This window comes from Solea senegalensis, linkage group LG9 (assembly GCF_019176455.1).
Source record: "Solea senegalensis isolate Sse05_10M linkage group LG9, IFAPA_SoseM_1, whole genome shotgun sequence".
In the NCBI taxonomy this organism is placed as follows: domain Eukaryota; kingdom Metazoa; phylum Chordata; class Actinopteri; order Pleuronectiformes; family Soleidae; genus Solea; species Solea senegalensis.
In genome coordinates this window covers 24870412-24891663 of record NC_058029.1, presented here as the reverse complement: position 1 = coordinate 24891663, position 21252 = coordinate 24870412, and the positions used below count along the sequence as shown (strand labels likewise).

The following is a 21252-nucleotide window of genomic DNA, read 5'->3' as shown; positions in this document are numbered from 1 at the left end:
GGACGTCCTTTAAATCCCGGAGAATAAATATAAAACTGCATTAGCGTCCAGGTTAACGCGCGGCTGTGACTTATCTGCTGTGACTGATGAGTCGACGCTGGTGATAATTACTACACCAGTGTTATTCTAGTGTGTGTGCACAGTGATGAATGACTCTGAGCTTAAGTCTGTTTGAAATGCTGATGAAGGTGTAATGCTGAAATCTTTCTTTATGTTGACTTGAAATAATGAGCCAGTAATTTCTGCTTTTGTGAGGCAAAACTAAGACAGACTCTTCGCAGCCCGCCATGAATCTGCAGCCTGTGTATCGTCATAAAGCTCAGATTTATTTCTGTTCTTATTAACCTCAGTCTTGTGGGGTTTGTGTGGATGGTTTTAGATTAAAGCTGAGGTAGGCAACATAGTGTATTTTTGCCTTTATTGATTAATAATTCCAGAAAATGTCACCTAGACTGCAAGGAGCTCTGCAATCTTATTAAAAACAAGCTTTGTGTTGTGTTCCAGGATTGCAGTACAATCTGGCAATTAGATAACCTTTAATCTGGGGATGCAAATCACGATGTACCTCATCATTTATTTCACTTAAAATTGTAATCCATTAATCAATTGTTAGCCAATTATTTTATCGATTCATCGAGTATTTGTTTGGTCCAGAAAAAGGCATTAAATGTTGATCAGTGTTTGTCAAACCTTGAAATGAATGATTTCTTTGTTATGGAACAAAGAAAGCAGAAAATATTCATGTTTAACAAGCTGAAAAATCTGAAAGTGTGTTTTAATTATGGAAAAGAACACTGAATACTGAACAGTTGAATCAATTATCAAAATAGTTGATTAAAAAATGAGATAAACAACTATGTGCTTCTAACCGCTGTGTTTGATACAGAATGTCTTCATTCTCGGGATATTGGAGGTGAATGCGCACACATTTACCTTGGTGTATTTCTTTCCCTATTTAATCAAAATGCATCTATGGATTAATATTGAGAACATTCTCAGTGAGACCAGCAGCTGAATTTGATAGAAACTCATTCATTAATTTACACAACATTTAACGCTCTGTTAGTTCTGTTGTAAGTCCAGTTATGGATTATTTTGCATTGATTTAAGGTTGGAGGAGAATTAAGATGTGATGAGATTTTACTTTTCACCTGAAGCCACTTTACAGTCTAGGCATTAGTTTGGAATTATTGGGCTATTGAAAAAGATAGATAACCTGTCAGCATTAAGTCATTTATATTTATTATTATTATAAACTTTACTTTTTTAACAAGACAGACAGCAACACAGTTAACAGTGTTACTCACACAAGACAGAATAACAGACTTCAGTTACATTTACAAAAGCATAAAATATCACAATATTCATAAAATATTCATCTTAAAGAATAATAAAATAAAGTGCAGAATCATAAAACACAAAAAAAAACACCACAAAATTGTGTGAAGGAGTAAAAACATCTACAGCCAGACTCTAGTTTTAATTTTAGAGTTGATTTCAAAGTATCCAGTGAGACCAGCTCTCTAAGATCCAGCTGTTTTCTTTTCAATAGACTCAAATTAAATAGAGCAGCAAAGTGGAACGCCCCCCTTTTCCCATTTCAGAGCAGACATTCCAAGTCCAACTAAAACCCTCTCTAGAGTCCAGCCTTGGAATGATCTGAAAGTCCATGATGGGAGACTTTGACCAGTCTAATGGCAGTTCAGAGGAAAAAGAGGGCGCCTCCTACTGGCTGTTCTATTCATGTTCCTGTGTCCTGTGGTGTTTCAGCACTGTCACTAACCTATTTGTACCAGATACCCAATCTGTTTTGTGAGACTACTTCCTGTTGAAACCATTTACAACAGGTTCACGGATATAAAATAATGTTATATTACTTAGTTGTTTTTCATATGTATAAAATAAATACATGTTTTTCTTTTAAGGATTATCCTTAGAAAATAAAATACAGGTTTTTGTGTTATCTTTAGCTTTAGTAGTGTAACAGAGTAGTTATATTCACCTGTAACGATCACTCAGCCAATCTTACGTCGCACCACTTCCTTCCAATCTGGCTTTCAAAATAAGAGCCACTGACTTTGGCCTTTTATTACTTCTTATTGGCAAAAATTGACAAATCGCCCAAAATGTCCTTAAAATACCTTTAAAGTAAAGTTAAATACATGTTTTTATATTTTTAGTGTTAGTCGTCATTCACAACTGTCATTAGCAGTAATGTGTTGAACAAATCGGGTTTCCTGTGACAGCTTGACATTAAATATAGCTTACATTCATTATTCTTATAAAATATAATATACCTTTCATTGTGTTAGTTCATTCTATAAACATAAATACCCGTTTCTATGTAATTCCACAACTGTCATAATACGTTAGCGGTGACAGGAAGTAGTCACACTTTTGCATATGTACAGAACAAATTGGGTTTTGCAAAAATAGGAAACAGAATCAGACAATGAATGCAATAAAATGTATAATATAATATATAAAGTGTTCTAGATATTGAAAGATTGCATCATATGAAATGTTTTAGGTCAGAGTTCTCTCTTTTGGTCCTGCCTACCCCAAATTTAAGCGTCCAAACTGGTGTTTTTGTGCCCTTTTGTGCGTCATCCCTCCCTCCCACACATGTGCACGTCTCTGGTTGTGTGTTTCTTATCTTCCCTCTGACTTGTGTGTGACCTCTGACCTCTTGATTTGTGTTGTGTTGTGTGTCAGGGCGAGGATCAGCCACAGCGGCTCGGTGAAGCTCAGCATTTACATGACGGTCTACACCATCACATATGTCATTCTCTTCATCTACGAGGCAGAGGTACAAACACACACCGACACACACACGGCACTAACTCATATTTCTTTTTAGTGTTATTAAAGTGTACAATACTCTGATTATATGTATGGAAGCTTATTGCTGCTGCACCTGAGCAAGACTGATAAAGTTGTATTGACATTTTTATATAAGACAGTTTTGGAGAAATTTCAAGTTAGAAGACATTTCTGAAGACAAGTTCTGAAAAAGTCTGACTTGGTTGTGTTTGGAACATTTCACTGTATAGTTTTAGAGAAATTTCAAGTTCAATTCGATTCAATTCAATTTTATTTGTATAGTGCCAAATCATAACATACATGATCTCAGGTCTGTACGTAGACAACATGAAGGAGAGCAGAGAAACACAACAGTTCACACAATGAGCAAACACTAGGCATCAGTGGAGAGAAAAAACTCCCTCTTAACAGAAGAAGAAATCTCTGACAGAACCAGACTCAGAGATGTGCGGTCATCTGCCTCGACCGGTTGGGGTGAAAGGAAAAATAGGGGACAGTGGAGAGGTGGGGGACAGAAAGGGGGGAGAGAAAGGACAAGAGGGAGATGAGGTAGAGACAGAAGAGAGAGAGGGAGACCAGCAGCAGATACACAACAACTGTATCAGGTTACAAGTTTATACAGTTAATGATGTCGACTATTAATTATAACATAATAATAATGGTGACGATGAGCGTAGCCTCGGAAACTGGATCTTGATCCTGCAACCTGCATGATGAGAATACAGAGAGAGAGAGAGGGAAGTAAGGAAGGACACAAACTAGGGAGAGAAAGAGACAAGGTTAATGACATATAAAAAGTCATAATCAAATCCCGAGTGTGAGAGAGTGAATGTGCGTGTACCACAGGTCTCACTTTTTAATTGAAACAATTTTAGTAAAGAATAAGAAGGTGCCAGTGTGAGACTTTTAAATTGAAATTTCTCTAAAACTGTACATAGATGTCTTGATGTGTCAGTATCAAATGTCTCAGTGTTGTTCAGAAATGATGGACACTTGTTTTTATTACATCTCAAAGTTGATAATGTTTTCATTTAAAAGTGAAAATGTCTGATTGACAGTACACTGGTAGATATCAATGTGCTCCATCTCTGAAACTTATAGCTGTGAGGATTTTCATTATTTTTCACATTCAAAGACTTGCACTCAGACAGAGATACAGTGCTCTTGGTGTTTTATTTTGGAAACCGCCAATATACTTACAAAACAGCTTGATTCATTGGTTCACAAGCTTTTTACCATAAAAAAACATAAAAGCCAGGGAACTATTTATCTCGAATATGTGTATATTTTTATGTAAGTGCTTTTGCCCATTTTTCACAGAATAACTTTCACTATCTGGCGGTTATATACAATTTACTGCATGTTAAAATAGTGTATTAACAATTTATAATGAAGAAAAAACGCTGTATTTGTACACGAACACCAGATTGTGTTAAAAGGACGTGTTAAATTTGAAATTTGAGCAGTGTAAAACATATTTTGAATCACATTTGTTTGAGTCTTTGTTTAAATGTCCAAAAACAGGCCATCATAAAGAAACTATGTACAGGCGTTTTTCCAACTCTCTCAAAGACACTGATTTGCCGGCTTCCTCGAGTGAAACTACCGCAGTAACCACACGTTAGCTGTAACTTGCAACTTCTCAGCTTTCAGAAACAGTTGGAATTTTTCCTTTTTTCTGTTTTTTTCCAAGTGCACTTTGCATCACCGTAATTATGTGACGGCACAAACCGTATCATTGCGATTCACAATATTATTGTGATGACTGACTAAAGAAAATCTGAGCAAACATTGAAACATCACAGATAGATAGATAGATAAAAATGAAATGAATTCATGTTAATGAGTAGAAATTCACCATGATGAACTTATTGTAAGTTAATTACAATATTCATCCAGTAAGTTTATTAGGCTGAGCGTCCCATCACTAGATCCTACAAATGAATTCATCAAATGAAATATTAATCTGTTATTAATTTCTCATGAAATTGTTGGTTGGTTTAGTAATTAATAAATGAACTCAGGACTTTACAGTTGCAGAATATCTGAATGGGAAATAAAAATGAACTAGATTTGTCACCACAGCTGAATAAATATAATTAAAGTTGTGATTAATAGTTTGTTAGATGTGTGACCGTTGTAGTGCTGTGTGCAATGAAAAATAATTTGTTTTTGAAACAACTTAGCCTCTGGTAAATTGGCATTTTCCTCTGTTCCTCTGACACTATATCGAGAAAGATTAATCAGTTAATTTGTGTGACAGGATTATCATTATCCAGCAGTCGCTGTAATTTCCACACAAATAAAATCATCTGTTCCACTCGTCATTGAAAGAAAAGTCTACTGCAGTGTAGCCACTTGTCAGTTTATATTCATTTTCCAAACCCATAAAACACGTGAGCACTCTCGAGGTTTGCACCTCTCCGGCTGATGATGACAAGTACAAGTGTAAGCTTTCTCACTGACAGTGTCAGACACTGTCTGGATTAGTGTTCATCTCTGTTCTGCACTTTTAATAATCACATAAATATTCAGGGAAGAGTTCGAGCACACAGATCAACACGGGATGTAATAGCTTTTTCAATCAACTGAAACATTGATATTTATGAATATATTATATTTAATATAAGGAAACGCCTCCATGATTGAGAAATGATGGATCCTCTATCAACTACAAAAATATGACACTATTTCAATAATCAATATCTTCTGTGCTGGTTCAGCTTTTCTGTGGCGCTAATGCTAACACTCACACACCACTGAGAAGCAGCCTGACACAGGGAGACACATTCTCATTACCCTGCATACCTCGTTACACAACACACTTTAGTTTAGCCACCATAAAGAGTCTTAATGTTAAGACAAATTAAGATCGTGGTGATTTTGGACATTTTTTAAAGGTATGTCAACAAACAAAGCATTTGTTTTTCATCCCAAGAGCAAGATTTTGGGGCGATGGAATTCCTCTCACACATTTTTTCTGAAACAAATACTTGAACTCAAATATGTTACACTTTTTCATGTTGTCATTTTGATTATTATTCTGTAGCCTTAGCACTGACCATGTATGAGAACAGACAAATCGAAAGACAAAGCAGTTATTTATATATCGCCCCATATCCAATTGCACAGATAAGTGCTTTATGTACAAGATGAACTAATGTCTTGGCTGACGGTCACACCTGTGACTATTAAACACAGAGGTCACGATCATTAATTGGTGTGTGTGCAAAAAAGCTACTTCTAATCCTAATGATTCTGTGTCTCCATGTTCTATGAAGATGAAAACAGATCTCACCAACCTACCAATGTTGATGCATGTGAGCTTATGAATTAATAACACACTTAGTGTGTTGCTGTTACTTTGCATGTACCACAGAGACTTGAGCTCACTCATATGCACTGATGGCAGTGTGTTATAGTCTTTGAAATCAACATGGAAATGACCCAGTGGGAATAGTGCTGTGGATGTATCTGTCCTATATTTAATACAAGAGCCTATAGCCATCTCTCACACTGCAATATGTGGATCTGAAGCGTTGTAATTTATCTGCTGCTGCTGCTGCTGCTGCTGCTGCTGCTGCTGCTGCCCTCTTACGTGGTCCCTGCTGTTAAAGAGCTCAAACCTCTGGGGAGCTCCTGCTAAAAATATGGCAAACTAGGTTACAATTGGAAGTGAAGTGTGGACTGGAAGAGTGTTCCTGGTTCCTGGGCCAGGCTCTGGTTTCCTGGTTGAATCCCTAGAAGCTCCATGCTGAGCGGTCAGACCTATGCATTATGTAGTGAGAGAAACCTTGTATGGCTAATGCTATCCAGTCACTGGAGTGTGAAATGCAATCCAGCACACACACACACACACACACACACCAGTGACCTAGTTGAATAGAAGAAGTGTCAATGTCAAAGACTCCTGCAGCAATAAGACACAGGATGCTACAAGCTGAGTTTTGGCTCGGCCATCGCAGTAAATCAGCTGAACCATCTCAGTGATCTATCTCAGTAATTAGAGCACAGAGTGCCACTGGTGGCATTGTAACAAAGTACATTTACTGTGTTCCTCTACTTAAGTCCATTTCTCCTGTATTTGCATTTAAGTACATTTATCTATTTACATATTTGGAACTTAAATGTAAAGGAATGTATATTTGTATGTACAGGAGTTTGAAAATGTTATGTTTTATTATATTATTTCATGTTGCAGAAGATGTTATTCTTTATTTTATTTTGTTTTTGCAGAGAAAAGGTCACGTCCTCATTGCTGTGCATGTTTACTTTACCTCTGTGCACAGGACAAATAAAAATCCTCAATCCTTTTAACTTAGTGAAATGTTTAAATGAAATGTTTAACTTCCTTCCTTCCCGCACTGCGATGTCAAGACAAGCAAATGAACAATGAAATAAAGTTGATGTATTTGTAGCAGAATAAATGTCTTCTCTAATGTCTGAAAGTTTTGGCTGGCTTTCAAATGTTTGTGTGCGTTTCCATTTTTGGCTCAACGTCTCGTGTCCCTGTGCCAGTTCTTTGACCCAGGTGAAGTGCTGTACGCCTACGACAGCCCCGCAGGTTACGGACTGATGGGCCTGCAGCTGCTGGCCTACGTGTGGTTCTGCTACGCCGTGCTGGTCTCCCTGAAACACTATCCAGAGAAACAGCCCTTCTACGTCCCTTTCTTCACCACGTATACACTATGGTGAGACCTGTGCAGCTTCCACACACACACACACACACACACACACACACTCACTGCTGTGAATCATAGCACCTGAACCACAGACTGCAGAAGTGGAGAAGAATCCACATTTTTCTGTTTGAGGTTTCTTCCATTTGAATAATTGATGCTGCTTTGTGAGAATGTGCATGAGATAGCTGATGCTTAACGCTTCCTGGAATGAATGCTTGTTTATTTTTACAGCCCGACCACTGTCTCGCTCACACCATAGATGATTACATATATGACACTTGAATGAGTGATTGCTGGAGGAAAATATCTATTTTCACTCGGCTGATGACGAGATCTCTTCTATTAGAATAATTCATGCTCCCATATGCAGTATTTGTACACACACACACACACACACACACACTGCTCAGCTCCTCTGCCTCTCACACTCATGTCATCACATGAGTTTCAATGACAGGTTTTCATTTTATCTCATTGTTCACACCTCTTTTTTTACATGCTTTACGTCTGTATCTGGAAATCTGTATCTGACGGTTTTTAATTATTTTAATTTGTTCATGAATCAGAGGGCTAATTTGATTATCAAAATTCCCCAGAATTAAATAACCAGGCATTGTTTTCCTTCTCTTGTCTCTGAAGGAACCAGCAAAAGTTGAATACATCATTTATTCAGTCTCGCAGTGGGGGGGAAGTGGGTGCACATGTACTACTTTAATATCTTTCTGTTTGAGCTTTATTCATCTGTTGGAAAACGTTGAGCTCAACAAAATAATCGGCTGAGATACATGTTAGTATAGAGCCGTGCTGTCCCACTGAAACTGCAGCCTTTGCACTCATACTGTACGCTGCGTGTGCCTCAAATAATCTGTAAATTCGAACAATATTACTGCTCTGCTTCATTCACAATAATATCCATCAGGACAAGATATGTAAGATCACTAAAAAATAAAAATCATTTGTTTTTTGTGGCTGTAGAACAGGGGTGTCAAACATACGGCCCGGGGGCCAGAACCGGCCCGCCAGACGGTCCAATCCGGCCCACAGGATGAATTTGTTAAAATTTCACACTAATCTAAATGTAATGTCAAATGCTCCAGATACCCGTGACTAAATGTGTGTGTGCTAAGTGTGATGTGTAAATAGTAAATTTAGGCATGATATTGTTGAAATTGCACTTATATTTCTCAAGAAATGTCATGTTTTGTAAAAGTATCCTTCATTAAATGTAAAACAAAGGAGTTGTTCATAGGTTATTATTCTATTCTATTCATTTTGCTATTTTTACTGGTCCGGCCCCCTTGAGATCAAATTGTGCTGTATGTGGCCCCTGAACAAAAATGAGTTTGACACCCCTGCTGTAGAATAACCCTAATGGCAAGGGCCTTGCACTGCCATGTTTTTTTACGGCAGCCCGGAAGAGCAAACACCCGCAGTATGAGTGAAGCAAAATGCAAACAAACAAAAAACACAACATGCTGGGGAAAGCTCTGCATACGTTTATTCACGTTTATCCATTACATTACATTACATTAGATTACATTACATGTCATTTAGCAGATGCTTTTATCCAAAGTGACTTACAATAAGTGCATTTCTACATTTGGGAACAAACAAGAGCTAGAAGTAAGTAAGTGCTTCAAGTAAGCCGAACTATAAAGTGCGAGTCATAAGTGCTTTTTTTGTTTGTCGTCGTCGTCTCAGTCGAGGATGTCGATGGAGAGCTCGTTCCACCTTTTGGGAGCCGGGACAGATGCAGAGCGGAGTGGGGCGGGCTGCGGTGTCGGCTTCGATCATGTCCTGAATGTAGGCTGGACTGGATCCGTCTGTAGCATGGAACGCAAGCACTCGCGTCTTGAAGCGGATGCGAGCAGTTACAGGAAGCTAGTGAACACGCAGGCGTTTTGATCAACATCGGTTGGTCCCGCCTGTAGGAAGTCCAGACTCGTACTCAGTCTCAGATGAGAATAAGTTAGCCAGGCTAGATCAAGAGAGGCTACTTGTTTTTTTTTACCATGCGATTTCTACATTGTGAAGATAAATTGACTCACTCTGCCTCCACAGGTTCTTCGCGGTGCCTGTTATGGCTCTGATCGCCAACTACGGGATTCCTCGCTGGGCCCGGGAGAAGATCGTCAATGGGATTCAGCTCGGCATCCACCTCTACGCCCACATCGTCTTCCTAGTCCGTATCACACACACACACACACACACAGTGTCATTACTGCCTCTGTCATTCATACAGACCAAATCAAATCAGTTTTATTTGTGCAGCGCCAAATCACATCATTCATTATTCACTATCTTGGAGTCATAAATGCCTCATGCTGACTGTCTCCTCCACACATTATCCGGCTCTTATCATGTTGTTCTTTATTAATAGGTCATATTTCTTATGCTAATGTCCTGCCCAGTGCACGCTTTGCAATTCCCACTTCTCATTTGTTCAGTATATGCTCATTTTAGTCTGTAGACTGTATGTAAATACATCATATGTCAACACTGAACACGTCTTCCTATTCTTTTGGCCTTCAGGTTATCACAAGGCCCTCGGCAGCCAATAAGAACTTCCCGTATCATGTTCGAACATCTCAGATCGGGATCCTGTTGTCCAGTCCTAAGGGTGGTGAGGGGGCAGAGAGTTTCCCCCATCATGCTTATGGAAACAGCTCCTTCCTGGGAGATTCACAACCAAACTTCACTGAACTCTTCTCCATCCAATCAGTGAGTTGAACCCTAATTTCATGGAATTTGTGGTTAATGTATGATCAGGTTTTTTTTTTTTTTTTTTCTGGTGTTTTTATGAAGTACTGACATTTACACGAGTTAGAGCGCCATGCATGTTTCCACCCCACAAAAATATTCACTATCTTGAGGATACATTTGCTGCTTTATCCTGCAGTTAAACAGGACTATCCAAGTTACTTTGTGCTTGGTGATTTTACATCGTGCCACACAAGGGTCTTCGAGTAAATTCAAATGTATTGTTTTGTGACAATGGTGTTTGAAAATCGTCGTTTGGATTAACATCAGTGCCAAATGATCTTCCCGACTCCCCAAAAGCTAAAAATCACTCATCCTCATCCTCATTGTATCCATATCTGAGTGATGAGGATGCAAAGTTCAGTGTCCAGTCAAAAATGGTTGTCTAAGAGCAACATAAAGTGATAAACAACATGAGTCACTGAAGAGTAAAAGGGCATAGGCTTTTATTAGGCGAGCCTTTTGTAAGCTGTGGTGTGTATATTTAAATATATAAATGTGTTTAGATCTTCGTTGGCATAGCTCTTGTACAAGTAAAACAACTTTAGAAGTTGATTCTGCTGCTAAAAATAAACTTGGTAAGACGATCACGACTTTAGCCTTTCCCCCTTAAATGAGCGCGATAGTTAAGGCAGAACACACGCACTGGTGGATGTAGGCAGAGGGAAATAAAGTTTTAACAAGAGGGTTTCACTGGAAACAAAATGCAAATAGAGAATCGTTATCTGTGGCACGAGAGGCCGACATCTGCACTGAGGGGATGAATGAACTGAGTGCAGGTGCAGAGAGCCACCACCCTGACACAGACACAGCACAACACTGGAAAAATAGTGGTCACGTAAGAGATAAGGTGACTCTAGTGATCTGTTTTCATTTTCATACCCTGTATGACCTGGTGAAGTGTAATGATGTAATGTTATCTGTGTTTATACTCATCACTTTACTGCTGTACTTTGCTTATTTGTGCACAGTTTTTGTTGCATCCGTGTGTCAAACCCAGCTTGAAATGACCTGCTGTCTCTCGTCTAACGGCGCCTTAAATTAGAGGGTTTCACTTTAACTGTGCAGCTCGTACGCAGACACGTTTCTAGGTTTCATTTGTGTGTAGGAAACTTTCAGCTCTCCCCGCGGGCGGCAGGTGAGTGACAGAAAGCACAGCCTCACACAGGCACAACAGAACCGTGACTAAACAGAAAGTTTGGCAGCACCAAATTAAGATGTCGTGCCTGCTGAGATGTACTGCCGAGCCTGGGGAACTTTGAACTCTGTGCAAATTGCTGTTTTCATACACATGATCAGAAATAAGTGACAAAAGAAACTCCTTGAATCTTAAACCACACCAGTAGGATCCGCAGGGACGGTGCAGGTTTGTCAAAGAGCAGCAGACATTTTGCTGCGTTCGTGGTCATAAAGAGATGAATCAATAATATATTTTAGCTCATCAATTAAAATGTGTAATTACAGATGACAAATCTTAGTTCACGGTGTGTTTTTAGTGTGTTGAACAGGCTCAGCTCGAAGCATGGGCACATGGGGGGGGGTGTGTGCACATGTCCCACTGAGCTAGTTAGCATGTAGCAACAAACCTACCAGCAACCATGGAGTGATGTTGAGACTGAACCCTGAATTAGACTGGTTATTGTTACAGTTTTGATAAATGTACATATGTAGAAACATATGTAAAACGGGTCCTTGAAATCCTTGAAAATTTGCAAATTTGGAAAAAAACCTGAAGGCTCTTGAACGTTTTTGAGAATTAGTGAAGGAGAAGACGAGTGAACAGGTGACCAAGAAAACTGGCTCATCTGTTGTTTAAATGCAGGACAACTTCTGTTTCCTGTGAACATATGACACAAATACTCTGCAAACAATTTAGGAATCAAATTAGAAGGCCTGGTGTGAATACGACATAAGTTTTGTTGTACTTTAATTTAAAGACTTTGCAGACTTTTGCTTCAGTTACTTTTTTCCGCCACTTGCTTCTCATACAGACTGTTTGTGTTAGTTTGGGTCTCAGGTTTCCTGTTGCCTCTCGTTGCTGTTTCACACTCAGCACATTGTTTAGGACGCTGTCTCTTTAAGTGGGTGAAAAACCATGTCAGTGTGTCACCAAATTCTTCATATAACTGTTGTCTGTGCCTTGTTGTTTGGGAGAAAAGCCAAACCACTTCATATAATGGAGATGGAGTTCTTTTTCTTTCTTTTTCCTCTGTTTTATTTTCATTTTTTAGCCATGGCTTCCCGCTACGCTCGGAATCAAACACAGTGGGAATGAAAAATAGACCACACTGCTTGCATGAAGTGGACAAGTAAATAGTGTGAGGGCAAAGAACAGTAATGGCTAGAATGTGTCCTATAGACGATACTATGATCTCTCTGCTTTGTCAAATCGTTCTAATATCATTATATCATTATATGGTTACAAACTGACGTGTGCATCCGCTTCCCATCACAACCGAGGGTTAAGTGGATAAGAAGGCTTTAAAAATGAAAGATAAAAATGGAAATGAAAATTCATGAAGTTATGTAGTAGTCAATAGTCAAACGATACAATAAAATGAAAGTGGAGAAAATAAGTTTTTAATTTACATTTGGAAGTGTCGAAGAATAAAGTTTGCTCTGCTGTTCCCAAGTCATTCGGTGTTTTATAACCTGACACTGCAAAAATCGATTCAGTTAATGAAAAGCAGTGTAAGCAGCAGTTATGTGCTCTGTTCTCTTGCTTCTTGTTAGAAATCTGGCAGCCTAATTGATGCATTTGCTGGAGACAACTAATTGGACGACACTTGCACGAAAAGGCATAAGTGGCCCTTTTAAAAAAAAGTCCAATAAAACAACATCATTTTCAACTCGGCCTTTTAGACTTTATGGTCCTGAAATCAAGGTGGGAAACAAGTCGCTCCTCATTGTTGCTGCACAGAGACTCTCCGTCTTCTCTTTTTATGTAAGTGAAGGAAATGTAGCTGCAGTTGATTACTTTCTTTGACACAGTGAGTCATTAGACGCGGGTTATTTGATGAAAGAACACAGTAAATCTGTTCTCTTATTGTTTCCCAGAAATTGGCCTGAAGGCTGAATTATGAGGTTATCACAGCGGTCTTTGGGCCATAATGTGGTCTGAAGCCAAATTGAAAAAATGTCACATAAAACTAATTTATCATTTGATTTTAAGATTAAAAGCAAGAATAATGTCCATTTTCACACCATCAAGCTGCTCTGGGTTTAAAGGAATAGTTGCACCAAAAGCAAGTCTGAAACACAGATGGCAACTGTCACTGAAAACATGATTTCAGCCTCTGAACAAAGGGTTCATCTCATAAAATCTGCCGTAAGACTCTCTCTTCTTAGTGGAAAGTGAAATGTGTGTAGCGTTGTATAATGCTCACTCCCCACACCAAATTCCATAGAGAAAATCAGGGATTTCATGTCACAGGAGTTTTTGACCCACTGCTGCCCCCATCAGTAAGTTCTAATGTTTTATTTTCTGACTCAGGCATTTGAAGTCCTTCATTCAGATTTACCAAAGTGACACACACAGTGAGCGGTTTCCAGACACATTTCCAGTCAAGATGAAACAGTAATCATATGCCTATAGAGTTACTGTAACCTCAAGCAAGCAAAAGTTTTACTGGGTTTTTCCTTGTTTCCCAGTGGGAGTTTGAATACTGTTACGTAGAAAATGGCAGCTCGAGGCTGAAATCATTTCATTTGTGTAGAACAGAAAACAGAAAACTAATCTGCAAACAAACTAGTTTTTTGGTTTTGATGTCTTAAAGTTTGAAAATGCTCTCCCTTTCATAGACACACTACATTCTCATACAGTAGAGTTATAGGAACATTTATTGAACATCTGTCAAAGTTTTAAATGTCGTAGTTCACATGGTGTCTTGTATATTGATGTTGAAATATCCTTAATAACATCTGTATTGATTTCAGCCATGTCCTCCAGGCCGATCTCACTTATCATATAGTAATCATAGGTGTGCAGTTGAGGTTGTCTGATAGATAGATGGATTTTTAAACAATGGTTTAAAAGATGAAAAAGCCGCTGATTTATTGGCGATTGGGCAATTAATCATTAATTAATGATTAATTCATGAGCTATTTCCTCAGAAGTGCATCACAAGATGGAGGCAGCAGTAAGCATTTAGTCAGTGAACTGCCATGTGCAGAAGTGAAATTTACAAGGATCCTTGAATGCTTCTCTTTGCTACTCCTTGAAGCTCAAAATCCATGTGTAGCAGAGTCCTGCACGGGCCCTTCTTTTTAAACCTGCCCATACCTGTGAAGCTAATGCAATACAGCACCCATACACTTTAATAAAAGCCTGGTGACCCGACCCGTAGCTGTGATACTGTGATACTGACGTGCTTCGTTTTTACTCGCACATTTTCAATATAAATTTCAATTAACCACGGCCAACAATAAAAAAACACAAAAATAACAACAATAATAATAATAATAGTAACAATAATAATGATAATACACTCCATGTGTGCTCACTAAATATTACAAAGCCTCTAAGAGATCAAAAGACATAATGAAATGACAAAGTAAAACGAAAGCCTCACAGTAACTGTACCATGTCAGTATGAATTAATTGCAAGTAGTAATGCAATGGTCTTTTTTCCTTTTGTTGATATCTGACTTTCAAAATACATGTAATTTTGTCTTGATTAAAGCAATTTGTTCTATAATCTCAAATTTTGTTTGAATTTGAAAAATTAACATATTTGTTACCACCCACTGCCCGCCTGTTTTAGTTCATTTTCACCCCTGCATGAATTTTTTATGTATATTTTTCCACCTGGTGCTGATGTGGACAGCACAGAAGTGATGACATTTACGAGGGTCATTGAATGAGTCGAGTAGCTGCTTCTCTAAGCACAACATGCCGTGGACTGGTGCAGAATTGCAACTCTTACAAAATTTAAAAATCTGTCTTAGCTTTGTCTGCAGAACTGATACTGTAAACACTTTATTTTGATAGTCCGTTTTTGACTCTCTATAGTTATCAACAGGTTTTCAGTATCATGTCAACAAATACTCAGTTAATCGAAAGTAGATAGTCAACTAATACTAGTCAAATGTTTGTTAATAACACAGGGGGTTAGGGTTAGAGACACTTGAGGCACAACTTAGAGTCTACTAGTCCATTGTATGTCAAGTGTCAACTGATTATTTGTTGACATGATACTGAATATCTGTTTACTAATAGAGAGTCAACAACGGACTATCAAAATTAAATGTTACCCTGATGCTTTTTTTCTTAGTCTGAAGAAAGCAGACTGCTGCTGGATATGAAAGAGTCAGTGGGTGGGATGTCCAACATGAAACTAACTTCACAGTCAGGTAACATTTGAGTTCAAGTGCTGTTTTCACCGAAAAGTCATTAAAAAAGTGCTTTATTCATCATCAGCGCAAAATCACATACACATTTTCAGCCAACGTGAGCTTTGAATGAGCGGCAATCTGTGTCTTCATGACAAACAGAGGCAGTGTCGTCACAATCGGAGCCAGCATCTACGGATGAATGTGAACATACCACAGTGAAAGAAAGAAAACTAAATACACTCACACAAAACAAAACTGTGAAACCCCAATTTAAATAATGAAATAAGTCATCTGTGAGACCCATCAGAGTTCGTCTTTCTCCCTGTACCTGGTGAAAACATGGACATGTGGACATTTGCTTTAGCTCCGTTCTCAGTCTGTTTCATAGCTTCACACATATTTAGAGATAAAGAAGGTTTTTAATGTTGTTTCAGACAGAAATATGTTTTAAATTTTACTCCCCCCAAAAACCTATTTCTGGATATTGCCAGGGAGTAGTTTGTTTGTCCTTTTGAACATTATTTGTGTGACTTGAAAATGAACCAGTGAACAGTCATTTATTCACTTGATTGATGATTACGGCTGCAACAAATTCAAATGAAGAAAAATGGTCAGCTAATTTACTAAATGGATCGATTTTTCATTTAAACATTTTCTGGCTTTCTTTGCTCCATATAACAAAGAAATGGAAGAAATAAAACTTCCAAGGACACCATCATTCTGAGGTTTGGGAAACACCACTCAACACCTTTTGTGGACCAAACAAGTCCTTGATTAATCGAGGAAATAATCAGCATTAGAGGCTGCAACCATTATTCAACGACTCGATGACAAAATAAATCGTCAACTATTTTGATAATCGATTATTCAGTTTTAGAGTTTAGAGTTAAGGTTCTTAAATGTGAATACTTTCTGGTTTCTTTGCTCCATTTGACAAAACAATCATAAAAACTGAACCAATTCTGGTTTGTGGACATTGGACCAAACAAATACTCAAATAATGGAGGAAATCAGTCTGACACAGGAACACCCAGTGCCTGTGTTGTCGACCCTGACCAATGTGATGTATAAGATGATGTTACTGACACATGGTTCCAGTTTCTGACCAAGGCAACACATGACCTATAGTCTGAGGATGAGACCAGGTCAAAAGTGTAAAACTATCATCCTATCATCATGTCCTCTATAGGATCCAGTGAAGACGGTGGAGGAGACGGTGGCCTGTAAAGGACCAGAGGTGCCAAGGAACAGTGAGCAGAAGATCATCACCACCGCCGCTGACTTGACATCGATATTGCCTCCGCCTCCGATACCCCCCCGCCCGGCCACCCGCTCTCCCCCGCTGCCCCCTCGGCTCCCGTCCTTCACAGAATACTTCAGCATGCAGAGCGGTGGCGGCGGAGCCGGTTTCGGAACGAAGGCGTGAGGTGGCGAGAAGGTCAGGACAGAGGGGAGATGAGAGGAGGTATTGAAGGACAGAATGACAGTACAAGTGAGAGGAGAGTAGGAAATGGGGTGTCACTGTGTAAAAACAAAAGGGATAGCTGGAAAACAAAAGCTTGAGAGATTGGAAGCACAAAGACGTGAATAAATCCCTAAATGGTACCTTTTTTACTTACAGTGAGAGGGTCGTGCTGAGCTTGTTCAAGAATAAAGAAGCAATACATTTTTGATGCTGACCAGTGAAAGTCACACAGGGAGACACATGACAAAATGGATGTAGCCAGAGCAATAGAACGATAACTGTGCAAGAAGCAGAAGTGAACAAAATTCTTAAAATACCTTTGCTCAAATATGTATGAGGCAGCGATGGCGTGTGCACGGGAGAGTGTGTAAATAGTTAAAACTGAGAGAGCTACCACTTCACAGATACAGTACACACACACATATAAAGAAGTGTATGTTGTGTGTGTGTACGGTATTTAGACTGTATATATAAAGTATATATAAAGTTTTATTTCGTTAAGTTTTTTTTATGTGTTTATGTGATTTTTCCTCATCATGAAATTCCATTGAAACAAATCTCATTCCAAATCCACATTTTAAAAAAGGCCTTTTTTATGTTTGGCATATTTTGATAAAATATAGATATTTACTCTATATGGAGTTTGTTGGTTTAATTTTTCTTCTAAAATGTGTTTATTACAGCCAGTTCTTCTGGTTTGATATGCTGATGTGTAAATGTATAATGTCATGTTTACTGTGGGCACTTCAAGGTAAAAAAAAACGAAGCATGTTTGTATTGTATTTCCTGTCCAGAGCACTGATATACTATGTATTCCACGTGATCAGACAATAATTGGCTTCCTGTGTGTATTGACATGTATTCTTTTGTAAATACATACAGTAGACTTCAGTATATTGTTTTGACAGGACATGTTCTGTTGTTTTTCCAAACAAAGCTTTTATTGTGCTGTAGGAAAACAACATTAAATACTATTTTGGTTTAAGGTGGAGTGCAGAATATACTACACATGCTCAAAAGTGTCATTTCCATGTATGTAGAGGCTGGTGAATGTATTAATGCAATACAGGACAGGGATGATTTTCAAGTTACTGAAATACTAAGGCTGGGTATTTCCTACAAGCTCACGATACAGAGGTTAATGATGATATGATATATATTGTGCTACACAATTATTTTGAATGGTGCATTGGTCCTTACACAGGGACGTCCCCCGATTTCAGATTTCCAATCTGGCACTCCATCAATATCACTTCTGTCGTATTTGTTTCATCATTCGATTTGAATCTGTAGACGTGTTGCTATGCTGTCAGTGAGCGCCAATTACCATACTTGAGTGGTTGTCATTGACTGATATTGCTAATAATTGATAGTACGTGATATGTTTGCGTTCATTCATTTTTCGTGACTCCCGACACCATTCGCGACTTCTGATGTAAATGGGACGCAACAAAAATCTGCTTCATTAATCCTTAACAACACAGCAATGGCAGTGGTCATGTGGGACATCATGTCAGTTGACTTCTGCTGCCACCCACTGGCTTTATTTTACACTGCACCTTAGTGTCTCAAGACTACTATCACAGCATTTGCTGCCCTATTGATTCTGTCACATCTGAATCAATACATACATAATGCTCAACCCTATGGAAAAGGGTAGTACAACTTTATTGGACTCTCTATTTAGCTTACAACTACAGCTGCGACGACTAATCGATTATTCGATCAAGATTCTTTTCAACTTCAACTGATTTTTCTTAAATGTGAATATTTTCTGGTTTCTTTGCACTAAAGGAATCATTTTGGTTTGTGGACAAAACAAGACATTTGAGAGCGTCATCATTTTATAACATTGTGTGTTTATGGACCAAACAAATAATCTGTTAATTGAGAAAATAATCAAAAGTTTAAGTCGGTTATGAAGATGATGAGTTAGTTAGTTGCAGCCCTACTCACAACCACTCAACTTTATCCTCACCCCGTCTCGCACCTGAAACATGAATTCATTGCAGTCGTCTACTCTTTGCACTTGCGTACTCAAATCGTACGTAAAACGTTTCTAGTTTTGTATCCTAAATTTGAGCAATGGCAAAAAAAAGAAAAGAAAACCTTGTAGATTAACTGTGAAAAGAGCAACACAACTGTACATTGTGTCTGTCCTGCATGGAGCACTTTAATGTTCCTGGTCTTAGTCTCTTTATCCGTGATGATGTCACCTCATAACATCCACTAGTATTCCAGTTGCTTACCCTTGTAAATGTGTTTTATTACAAAATGTCTCAATATAATTTCATGTTGAGTCACTGAGTTCACCACCAGCTACTGGCATTCGAGAAACTGCTAATGGGGAAAAAAATGAAATGACACTAACACAAGCAAGTTAATGATTTTTTTGATTTTTTTTGTGGTATTTGGTGAATAATATACAGATTGTAGGGCTGAACGCTTTTGTTAAAATATCTAGTTTGTTTAAAGACGGCCTCAGTTCAGTGTTCCTGTGTAGATTTAACCATCAGAACATTAAAGGAACAGTGTGTTGGATTTAGTGGCCTCTAGGGGTGAAGATACATACTGCAACCAGCTGAAATACAAGACTCAGTAAAAGAGAGGGATGACAAACCCCACATTTCTTAATTTTCAGGTGATGATAAAAGATAAACTGGAGGAACGGCCCTCAGATTCTTTTTCGTCTTCTTCTTGCATATTTGGCACATATTTATTTTGAGTTCGAGGACCTGGTCAATGCAGCTTGGAGCTTTATTTTTAAATATTGTATTTAATTTTTCTTGACATATGCTCTTAAATTCTACACACTGCACCTTTAACGGTTCTATATTCCAATACCAAGTTAAAGATGAATTCAACATGTGTTCTTTGATTCGTAGAGAACATAGAACAATCAAATATTGATTTAGCTAATGTTTCAGATGATGTTCAGCCCTGTGTACCAGTGGAAATGTTGCTGTAACTTTAGGATGTTAGGACTGCGTGTTGTGTCTATGGTAAGAGTGTTGCTAGAGATGTAACTTGATACTTGATTTAGAGTATTAGTCGTTCTTTCTGATTATGTGTGTGCTTTCTATTCGGCATGTCTGCCATTTTGTCTGCTGTTTCCTGACGCTACAGTTGCCATGACTCCACAGAACAGACGTTGTTGGTCACTGGTACTGCTGTCACTGCTCTGACTGTGCAGATGTTGACATTAACACAGGGGTTCTCAAATGTTTTGGGGGCGAGGGACCTTCAGGTGCACCACATGCGTTTGCCATGGCCGACTTCGTAGCAAAAGTCACTGATGTTACTGAAGCAATGGCGACTTGTAGGGTGCACTCTCTCCTTATTTGACCATGTATTGTTTGAGCTTATAGTCTCAATCTGCCCAAGAACGCCTTTTTTTTGGCCAACTACAGAATCTCCTAAACAGGAAAACAATCCACATAGTTGGGATTAATATGGTGATAACAAATAATCAACTTCTAACAGCGTTTGTATACGTCCAACATGGTGGCCACGGTCTTTTGATTCGGCGGTCGCATCTAAGTGACTTTGAGTGAATTGATTTTCTAATCCGAGCAGAACGAAACTAAATCACAACATGTTTTGATGACGTACGCAGAGGTTGATGCGCTCTGCGTACGTCATCCAGATCACCGGTGTCATTGGTTGGAGCTCTATCCAATTGCGTGGAAGTGGGAGGTGACTACAGCCACACCCAGAGACACTTCAATGACTGTCGTCAGCTCTGTGTTAAAACTACATATCTGATTGCATGTCTTTGGCGTGTGGCAGTAACCTTGAGGTTGACAGACTGTATCCATGCAGTATTACCCCATCAGGCATCATTTTGATGCCCAGTGTTCCCCCCTCTGAACCCCACTTTGAGAACCACTGCGTTACTGTGACAGGACTTCGACACACACTTAAAGAGATTATGTATGCATGACAGAAAACAGCACAGCTTTTCAGAGCGATCTGGTTAAGAGCACATCACTGAAGCACTGTTCAGATGCATTTTAATGGTGTCAAATGACTATTCTAAATACGCTGTACATATACACTTTTTGCCAAAATAATAAAAAATATTGTTTTATTAGAAGGCTTGGTGGTTGTGTGTGTGTGTGTGTTATTTGGCTCCTGTTTTAATAATTGTTTGTGTTCCAGTTAGCGATGAAGGCACGTGTCCAAAAA

General features: G+C 38.6%; 1 protein-coding gene across 1 annotated transcript in view; it reads left to right on the top strand.

The window, feature by feature from the left end:
• The window catches only part of tmem145 (transmembrane protein 145), an 83737-nt gene extending 62577 nt beyond the window's left edge, over positions 1 to 21160 (top strand). Inside the window, 5 exon segments of the mRNA XM_044034829.1 lie at positions 2716 to 2809; positions 7342 to 7514; positions 9567 to 9687; positions 10038 to 10226; positions 16789 to 21160. Of these exon segments, the coding sequence (XP_043890764.1) occupies positions 2716 to 2809; positions 7342 to 7514; positions 9567 to 9687; positions 10038 to 10226; positions 16789 to 17025 (814 nt within the window). The 3' untranslated portion in view covers positions 17026 to 21160.
• Positions 21161 to 21252: the final 92 nt, after the last annotated feature.